The 11,413-nt window shown below is 29.8% G+C and overlaps 1 protein-coding gene across 2 annotated transcripts in view; it reads right to left on the reverse strand.

The window, feature by feature from the left end:
* Positions 1-11,413, reverse strand: part of LOC106464246 (vigilin-like) — a 77,386-nt gene that overhangs the window by 18,843 nt on the left and 47,130 nt on the right. For both annotated transcript variants that reach the window (XM_013924374.2, XM_022391961.1), the window contains exons 13-15: positions 10,163-10,294; positions 2,474-2,692; positions 1,469-1,555 (exon numbers count right to left, since the gene is read on the reverse strand). In XM_013924374.2, the coding sequence (XP_013779828.1) occupies positions 1,469-1,555; positions 2,474-2,692; positions 10,163-10,294 (438 nt within the window). The remainder of the gene's footprint in view (positions 1-1,468; positions 1,556-2,473; positions 2,693-10,162; positions 10,295-11,413) is intronic.

Raw genomic sequence — 11,413 nt, forward strand, 5'->3', positions numbered from 1 at the left:
TTTCCTGCCATTAACTTGTTTGGTAATAACAATAATATACAATCTTTGTTGTTTCATAAAACAATACATCTTTTCCTTCACTTCAACTTTCATCACTAATAAGCTTCCAAGAAAGGTACAATTAAGGGAGAATTTAAAAAGAATCAATCATAATTGTAGTAATGATACAGATGAAAACATTAAATGCTTTGAACTGAAATCACTTCTTTTGAACAACAAATATCCACTTTTTCAAACACATTTTCAAGGACAATGACAAAAACAGATTAACATCACACCTCTAACATAAAAAAAATAGTGAGAAACCAAGTAGACAACTTCTTAGTTACAAAAAATTAATTTTACAGTACCTCTAATTGATAAAATAAAATCCATAAAGAAACCTGAACTACTTATTAGTTTATAGAATGACCAGCTCCAATGCTCAGGAAAATCAACTTCCAAAATCTCAGTACACAACCCTGCAGTGTGGCAAAGCCAATTAACTGTCTCACAAAAATCTTACAATCTAAAGATAGGTGTCTTGATTCCAACATTGTTTACCAACTTGCATGTAACATTTGCTATCATACGCACATTGGTGAAACCAAAAAAACCCTATAAAAGGATAGATGAACACCTTGGCTATCTTTACAAACTACAACATAAGAAAAGCACAGTTACAGATTATTCTTTAACTAATCATGGCTAAGTAAATCCTGGCATGAATCTACAAATCTTACCAACATTACCAATAAACAATTTAAACAAGCTCTTCTTACCCAGCATTATGACCACAGATGAACAAGTACAAAGGATGGCAGTTTAAAATATTTTGAAGCTAAATTTAAATATAATTTTTATCTTTTCATAGTAAGCTTTTCTTTTAATGTTTAAAAAACAATAAAGAAAGAAAAAGAAGAAGCAAGATTTCCAGATACAAAATAAAGGATGTAACTGCTAACTTTATATTCCATAAATCCAATTAAAGTACACTATTTTTTTTGTGCTTACAATAACAGAGTACAGTAAAAAAAGTTGTATCTTAACTACACTCAAAGTATAAAGTAATTCTCCTTCCTAAACTACTTTTCTTATTTGAACTTACCACTGTACAAATGAATTTAGGATGGTTGAACAAGATAATCAGATGTCATAAAACAAGTTTTTTAAAATGATAAATATCTTCTAGCATCAAATCACACGAAAGGAAAATGTATGAACTGTTTTTATTTTGTGACTTGAAATACTTTAAAATATTAAAGCCATCAACTGTAGGCCTAATAGTGTTTTAGGATAGCATTGTTTCAATGAATAAGTTCAAGGATTATAAATGTGTCAACCTAAAATGTGATCTTGCAATCAAAAAAGAAAATGTAAAGAAGTAGAAATTGAACTTGAAATAAAAAGATTTCAAAATAGGCATCATAAATCAATTATTGAAACCTATGTATTATGTAAAACAAAGTACTTTTTTTTCTGCACTTACTTTCTTAATATTTGCTCCATTTCTTCCAATCAAGAACTTGTGATGTTCAGGTTTAGCTTTCAGTTCTACTGTGTAACTTGATAATTGCTAAAAAAAAAATTTTCTTGTTTACTAGAAACATCTTATTTTTATTGTAGGTCTTAAAGCAAATGAAAAACAACTTTGATGCTATCATGTCATTTCTGCCTTCTGTATTCACAATTTCACTATAAATAATATAGTGTAAGTTTTTTTTATATGGAGTTTATTCAAGGGAGAATGTAAAATAATCTAAACACTAACATATCCAACATTTTGTGCTTTGTTTAGTATTACAATAAAAAATTTTAAATATTTCCGATTAGCCTCAAAGTTCTTCAATGTTTCTTCTTTAGTATAGTAAATACTGAACAAACTCAACATGAAAATACAAGGAAAAACTGTGGTTAAAAACTAATAGCACTTTACATCTTCACACAATGTAATATCACTTAAAGATACAAAACCATTTTGTTATATCAAACATCACTGCAAAATGTACTGTGAATATCAGTAAGGAAATAAAACAAAACATTACCATGAATTTGTTTGATACTTTTCGGGTGATCAAAAGTACATTAGATTATGTATAATACAATTTGTCTCTTTATTATACATCAAGTGTGTGTGTGTGTGTGTGTGTGTGTGTGTGTGTGTGTGTGTGTGTGTGTGTGTGTGCGTGTATATATATAAATGTTTACACATGTCCCAAAGGAAAACGGCAATCACATACACACTTTATAAGTCTGTAATGTAGCTGTCTTTAATTTCTATTCCATAACTTATACTTTCCTATCAAATCCTGCAATTACGTATTACCAATTTCATCATGGTACTTTACCTGTTAGCATAATACAATATCATGATTCACTTTACAATCATTTACGGTACATGAAAAGAAAATGAAAAAAAATAGTTTCTGTATAAAGATCTTTATTCAGAGTAAGAAACAAGCACAGATGAATTAAGTAGTGGCTAAGCAAATACCTTTTCATTTGATAGGTCAATTAGCTGTTTTTTAGCTTTGTCAACATCTTCCTTTGGACCTCTGAGAGTGACTTTGTCACTTCCAGAGCCCTCTGGTGGAAACTTGATCGAAACTTTCCCACATTCATCCATGATAGAGCGGATAAGCTGTCCCTTGGCTCCAATGATGGAATTATGAAATCTTGCTGGTATGATAATGTCGACATCTACTATATTACCCTACACAATAAACAAGAGGCTATTAATTTTATGTTAAAAACTCGAAATATTTGGTATTGCATTGTGATAACATGACAGTACTAGAAATTTCTCAGTGATGTTACGTCAGTATTTCCATATTTACTGCAAATACTTTATAGAAAGACAAATACTTCTAACTTCAACTACAGTACAAATTTATAAACTTTTGGTATACCAGGTATAGATCTCATGAATAGATATGGCTGGACTATCTTGTGATGTTTTAGGTTCAGCTACTGTTTGTACAGATCTGGTAGACAACAGTGTAATGAAGAGCACACAAGTTTCTTATGTAATAAATCTGTCATGTTTGTAAACAATAACTTGCTATTGAGCTTTTTAGTATATAAAGTACAGAACTGTTGAATACCAAATATGCTAATATAATACCACTTTAATTACAATAATAATTAAAAGAAAAGTGAAGTTTAAATTGAGGTGCAAGTCAAAATAGCTAATTTTTTCTAACCTTTAGTTTAGTGAAAACATGGGAACTGAATATGTTTGCAAAAGTTATGATGGTAATGATTTAGTACTTGTCAAGATACAGTTTGAAATGATATGTTTGCAAGCTGAGAATGAACATTTGGAAATAGAAGCTAAGAATAAATGTTCAGAGCTATAGTTAAAGTAACATGTTTGCCTACATTTCATTTTATACTGACAGCCATGAAGCTGACTGTTGACCAACACACTTAATGCAAACAACTCTGTACAATATCAATCTGTATTCAAAATACACATTTGCATAGTAAATGCTATGTAACCTACACATAATCCTTGTTTTGTGTTTAAGCATAAATCTACACAATGAGCTTTTTGCACTGTGCCCACCATGGCTACCATTATAAGCTTACAAGTTTACTGCTGAGCCACCAGAGAGCAAAATGTATACAATTTTCTTCAATACAAACACTTAAAAGGAAATTATTACTTACTGGGGAAGCTATTTATTTTTTGTTGTTGTTGTTAAAATAGTTGAAAGATTCAAACTAAGTTCAGGGTTAATAATATAACTGAGAAGCCTCACTGCTGAATGGTCCTCTTTGGTATTGATGTTAGTATTGTTGCAGTTATGCTTTATGACAACAATTCTAACAAACAAAATAATCTGTTAAATAACATTTCCAAATCCCTGAATCCCAGCATGTTTAATGCTCACTGTACTATTTCAGTAAACAAATGTCATGGTCAATGACATTGTTAAACAATTACTTTGATAATTCAATGCCTTTCCAATCATTTCTTCAAAGCCAAATATTATAGCTTTCAGATGGTTGGTCTGAGTTACTGACATTAGAATAAGCCAAATGATTACATAAACACCCTGTGTTCTTACTTGCATATGTATTTTCAGAACAATATTCTTGACAATTAAAGTCCAAAGATTAATAGGGATTCCAACAGAAAAATTATAATTACTAACACTATTAAATAGAGTAGTAGAAGAAACAACATGCGTTTCAAATCTAAACTTAAAATAGACCACTGTTGCAACAATTCTTTTCTAAGAATACTTGTACAATTCCATGACAGTTTTAAACTTGTTTTGATGCATTTTAACAGACATGGTAATATCCAAATTAGTGATAGCCTTGTGTCAACCACTGTATGTCAGTATAAACAAATTGATTTTTTGTTTGTTTGTTTGTTATGTATTTCGTGCAAAGCTAAACGAGGGCTATTTGCGCTAGCCGTCCCTAATTTAGCAGTGCAAGACTAGAGGGAAGGTAGCTAGTCATCACCACCCACCGCAAATGCTTTGGGCTACTCATTTACCAATGAATAGTGGGATTGACCGTCACATTATAACACCTCCACAGCTGAAAGGACGAGCATGTTGGGTGTGACAGGGATTCGAATCTGTGACCCACAGATTGTGAGTCGAGCACCCTAACCACCTGCCCATGCCGGGTACTAAACAAATTGAATCCAGACTGGTAAACAATACAGAAATATCCTGTGAATTGTATGCTCTGATTAGATATAACTGGAGATTTGTTTAAGTCACAAACATAATTACATTCCAAAATGTGTTTAACAGTTTTAGCTAACCCACAATGATTTAACTGAAATAACTGCATTAATTCCACTGAAATGGTTTAAAAAAAACATTTCATTGTATCCTCCATTCAAAGAAATAATCTAAAATATGACAATTTCGATTTTTAATATTTCAGCTAAATGCTAATATTTATAATTTAACACTGCCAAAAGAAAATCTTCCCAGACATTAATATTTTGAAATGACTGATCACCACTGGTATTAAATTTTATAGTAATTTTCAGGCATCTCACTGATGTTGTATGCAAGTCCTGCACACAAGACATGTAAGAATACACCATTTGACAAGCATTGTTGTAGAGATATTTTGTCTTTATAGTTAAACACACTTACAAAACTCTTAAAGTGTAAAGAAATTAATATTTAATTGGTGGAGAAAATATAGAAATGTGAACCTGAAATGACCAACTGCCCAAGTAAGAAAAACAGTCAATTTTCAGTTTGGATAGACAATATTTACTCTCAACATTTGTTATAGCAATTGATCAAGTGAATGTTTAAGACATCCAATTAGTTTTATCTTAATTTTTTTTTAATTCCATTTCATTTCCAAAAGATAATCTTATATGTCCTATTTGTCAAGATAGTTATCACTTTTTTTTTTTAGATGTTTGGTTAGTCTTCTGGTAAAAATAAGACATAAGAAATAATCTGGTACGACTAAATTTTCAATGTGTATTCAACACTATTAGTGATTGAATTCTCTTATATTCTTGTATACAGTATTGTCAGGTTTATTGACAGTGCTATGATAATACTAATACAGCTATTTTAAGTAAATCGTGTGTATTCATAGTTACTAGTAATATTTTTTCAGAAAGTTTGACTTTCCATCATAAATTATGTTACATTAAAAGAATCGAAAAACACCAAGTAATCATGAAAACATCACACTTAATAACATACATTAGTTGCTGCACAATTATTACTCCAAATATAGCAATGATGTTCTATACATGAATATAACAGTTGTACATTTTTCTTATTGGAGTAATTTTTCTAGCATCCCCCTTACAGTTTCAGGACAATCCATTGAACTTACTTGCGTATATTGTACATTACTTGATATTCCACGCGAATCAGTATGATTTGCTTTTACAGGTTTCATTACTTGTATATAGAAAGTAGACCACAAGCACAGCCTGTGTGGTTCTTCAGTCTGCTGCTGAATATTTCTATGTTGGTCAAAGTATACACCCCGATAAAATAAAAGGTGCTTAACTACATTCCCTAATCTTTTGTTTCTCCAAAGCAAAAGCATTTGAATCCATTTTTTTCAATGTCTTGATTTTACAATAACTCAAAAGTTTAGTTTTATAGTTATATTTAGAAAGCAATAAAAGTTCTGTCCTGGAAACTAGTGATTTACAGTGTGGTGCACAACATTTACATATTGACCATTAAAGTATCAGTTGAAATATTTAAAAAAGTCCTGACATGTATCATGTTCTAGCTATACAATCTCCTACTCATTAAATATTGTTTTCACATATTATTGTTAGCAAGAAAAATCAGCTTTTATACTTGTTATTTATAAAGTTTAGTTTTATATTGACAATCACTACTCAGTAACTTAAACTATATTTTGATAACTAAAATGCCCTAGTCATTTCAAGGTTAACAGTTCAAGACTGTCATCACATAAGACCTCAAAATAACCCCGAAAAAGTTTTCTGCACACAAATATTGGACCAAAGGTTAAACATTGCTAACAGCTTGAAAATCACACAACTGTGTGCAACTTTGTGACTATCATATTAACTCTGTCTACAGACTCTGTAATTTTGACAACAACATAACCATGAAAGTATACTTACTATGTGTATCTCCATGAAATTTTTGCAAGATTTTAGTAAATAATACAAATATTTTGTATACAAAAAAATTAATTTTTAATCATATATATTTACTAAAATTTATCTGTGAATTTATGGAGTCAGTGTGACTCTGACTAGTCTGAATGCAAGATTTAAATTAAGGTTAATAATACTTTTTGTTCATCTAAAAATTTTAAAATTTCATTTGCACAACCTTTAGAACTTTCCAAATGAATATCTTTTTTTCCAGTAAAATGTTATAGTGTGTTATTTTTTTACCCTAACACTATAAGGACTCAGTCCATTTAACCGATCTCATAATAACCACAAAAAAATAAATAAATAAATAAATAAATCTATATTACTATTCTTTCTAAAATAACCACAGACTGTAACAAAAAAAATCACTATTTATCTTAAACAGCCTCAGCCTCCTAACAGTTTATATCTGTTTTTATTGTTCTTTGAACCAGTAACTATTAGTCCCATGTGACATGCTGTGAAAAACATGGCAAACACATACAGTATCTCAAAACAGGGTATTGAATTAAATATGCACATGCAGCTTGCATTTTTATTTAATATTTTTTATATTTGTTTCCTTATCTAACCTAACAAGTTTCTAATTTTAATTACTTCTGTACCAGTAAATGAAAAAAATATAAATATAAAACAAAACGTTTAGTACTTACATCTGGCCTAGATTTTGTTGCTCTCAGTTCCCAAAGAAATTTAACTACTTTTGTAATGTAATTGTATTTAATTTCAAATATACAATTAAGAATAAAAACACAAAGCTCATTAATTTCCTATAACTATTAAAACTTAGTTAAGGTACAAGTGCCTTAAAGTAATTTACTTGCATTGTCAATGTAAACTGTGTAACAGTAACAATGAATCTATTGGCCAAGTAATTCAAATATTGTCATCAGAATGTGTTAGCCCTATACAACAAGAAAATCCAAAACCTTCTCTATTGGTTATAAATAATCAAAGATCAAATGTCACAGAGAATTATTTACATTTTGTGAAAGACAGGAGTGTGGTAAGTGGGTTTGATTTTTGAAAACCAAAATGATTGGAAGCTATAAAATTAGACTATGCTTCAGTAATATCTAAATTATAAACGTTTAATTTTGGTTATTTTCAGGACATCCTCCTGTAACATTAACATGACCATTGTTAACTTTGTACACTTGCATTCAAAATTTAAACTTCTTTATTATCAATGTATATCAGTAAACTGGGTGTCTAAACGTAATTAATAAATCAGACATTAATATGACAAATTTTGCTTGCTTAATTTCAAAAGAAATATATTCAAATAAATTCTCTGTATCACATGACACTGAATTGCTTATTTTTGATTTTCTTATCACCATATCTTATGCCATTCAAATCAGGTAGCTGATGGAATTATTTTAAGGCCCTTATGCCATAGTTAGAAAGCCAGTTAAGTTATAATAATTATAGGACATTGTTTGCTTTGTGTATGTGTTATTATATTGTCTTGTTAAGTGCATTCTTCAAATAAATAAATATTTAATGTACTAGTACCATCATTACACAAAAAAAGTAGGCTTAAGTTTTATCAGCAGGCCAATAATAAAAGAGGCCAAACTTCACCAAATTTCTTGTTTTTTTTATGCATTTATTTTTCTTGATATGAAACTTGTATGGAAAATTATAAACTTTAGGTTAGATACAGCTAGATTAAGTAAGATAATGAAAAAATAAGTTTCTCCACAGGGTATGCTTGCGAGTAGCTTCTGCATTATGTCATTCCATACGATAATTTGAGCTATGCATCTGCCAAGTTATTTACAGCTTATATCATGGGATTATTTATTATATGGTTCAAAGTGAAATAAAACAAAATTAAAAACAGATGTAGACTGTTTCGAGTTTTTAGTTATTGAAGATAAACAATTGTATTTTTCTGTTACGATGTGAGGTCATTCTAGAAATAAAACAAAAAAGTAATTTAGACTTATTTCATTTTTTTTTGTGGTATTTATAAGAGAGTCAATAGAGTCCGTACAGAGAAAAGTTAGAGAAAATCAAGGAAGAAATATAAAATTTTGCTGAAAACACTAATAGGTTTAAGAGGATATTTGAGTGAAATTTGAAAACTGTACAGGGAATAAAAGTATTTTTAATTTTAACATGAAAATCACCTTGTTCTCAGGCTAGTCACTGATTCCATGTGTTCGCATACAAATCTTTAATAAAAATAATGTTACATATAATAAATCATTTCAAAGGTACAATTACAGCCAATAATAAGTGTAAATTACACATCAAGGAAACTATCCTAATTCATAAACTTTGACTAGTAATAAATAACGTGTGTTGAGAAGTTCTTGTTAATATCATAAGCATGCAAGTTGATCCTACCTGAAATACTGACCAAGCCATCCAAAATTAGTATCTCATTGCTTCATGTGTAAATCACACATTTAGAAATAAATCCATCAACCAAGACCAAGAAGTTCAGGAATGAAAGCTAGCGACATTTACCGATTTATTGCATATAACAAGTTCCATACTGCTGGATTTCATGGGACAGGCTACAGCCTATAAGCCACTCTTCTGGTTATTAACCCAAGGGTTTGAATCTTATGGTACCCGACTATTAAAACTTAGGAGAACATTTGGAGATTATCACATGGAGTTACAATTCTTGCTACTTGTAGTTCACTTTGGATGACTACGTCTTCTTTTATCGGGATCTTAGATAAACTTTTAATTATTTTTTTTTATTGTCCTAACTATGAAGAATGGCAATATCATGGTGTGGGCTCATATTAGCTATTTTGGACCCCATCCATTGGTAATAGTTGTAGGAATAAAGTATGCCTTTCAATAATGAAGCTCTTGTAGGAAACAGAATTACCTTTCTTGAAAAGACAGAGTAACAAATGCAATTTCATAATTCTCCTATGGTAGGAACAGTTTTCTTGAAATAATTGTAGAAATACAAAAATGATAATGTATTTTTTCATGTGTTTAATAGTGGTTTGAAATAAGTGTCACCCAAACTTTTCCTTGGACAACACAGTCTTTACTTTATCCAAATGAACAAATTTAGGAGGCTTTGGTACAAAGTATGTGGGACGAAAAGAACTATTAAATCCTCAAATTACAGACCACATTTATAACTGCAAATTTGTACTAGTTTATGGCAAGTTGAACAATGTTATTAACACTAAGACCAAAAAGTTAGACTACAACAGCAAAAGACAACATCCACCTTCTCTAGGTGTACTGTTCCAATACTTTAAGGGTATGAAATGGTTAAGTAATAGTATTATCAGACTGTTAAGACAATAGAAAGAAAAAAAAAAAAAATCAGGATTTCTTTGTTCTTACACCATCTTTAGCAATAAATTGGTGCTGCTGACAAAATTATGATATGAAATACTTATTAAATGTGACATTTTTTTAAAACTTAGTTATTTACAGAACAATTTATTTACGATTTTATGACTTTTTCCCATTCATTTAGCAGCTTTCTCAGTTCACACCCTCTGAGTCTATTCATCAATCTTACTATAGAAAGCTTACCAATTCATTTTGGAGAGAAAGAATTTGTTCTTTTGCTGCTAAGGCATTTTCCTTTTTACCTGTGATTACAAAAGTCACAGATTCACTGTTATCTGGTGGTATTTCAATTTTGGTTTCAGTTTCTGACTGGATCTAAAAAAAAGTTAAATATACTAAAATATTCAATCTATATATTAATAGCAAATTACACTTTATGGTGTAGTAGAAAAATGCATAAGGATATTTTCTAACATGTACATGATATGAAGTATTACTGTCAAGTAACTAATTGATTACAGAATCACCTTAGGAATATCTGCATCAAGATATATTCTGAAGGACTGATTATGTCCAGAAGAACAAATTGTGAACTGCTGCTAACTAGATAAGTTTACAAACAATGAAGTCTATCCATAGCAGCAATATCCTCAAGGACAGCCCTTAAAAATATCCTTGTCACAATTACAACAAACACAAGTTTGTATCTAATACCCAAACATTCTCAAAGTGGAACATAACCACATAGTTATCAGACATGTGTATCAATTATTCTAAAAATAATGTTCAACTCTATATAATATTTCATTCATCTCACTCTTACAAGAACATTAAGCTGTTCTTTGCAATAATTTGTTTAAAACTATGTACTTAATTAATCCATAGTTTTACAATACTGGGGAATCTATAAGTTGTATAGTGAACCCAAAACAGTAGAGAAGTTGATGTACAAAAGGCCTTTCTAGAAAACTAAAGTCAGCAGAGCCATAAATAAAAGTTCAAAAAAAAAAGTTCTGTAGGTTTAAAGCCATATACACTAATATTTGTTAAAGCTTGAAATTTCCCATACCACTTTTTATGCATATTATATCCAAAGTAAATTTTTACAGAGTAGTCTAGAAGTTTTGGTTTATCAAGAAAAAAAAAATTGTAGGAAAGTAAACAATGAGTATAGTTGATTTGTTGACATTCTTTCTCAACATATGGTTACAAAAAAGTTAAAATTTGACCTATATTTTGTTTCAGCCCACTCATTTGTGTGAGGAATAGAACCAGAGATCTTTCAGACATAAATGTCTTATTAAAGTATTAATCAGCATTATTTTTTCCACTTCTTAACACTTGTAGAATACCAAGAGATTTAGTTTGAGATATATATATATATATATATATATATATATATACACACACACACACACTACTATACTATACTACTTTACGTTTTGTTTTGTTTAGTTTCGTTTGTAGTACTACTAAACTAAAACTAACTAGTTA

The sequence above is a fragment of the Limulus polyphemus genome, unplaced genomic scaffold, assembly GCF_000517525.1.
Source record: "Limulus polyphemus unplaced genomic scaffold, Limulus_polyphemus-2.1.2 Scaffold1598, whole genome shotgun sequence".
NCBI lineage: Eukaryota > Metazoa > Arthropoda > Merostomata > Xiphosura > Limulidae > Limulus > Limulus polyphemus.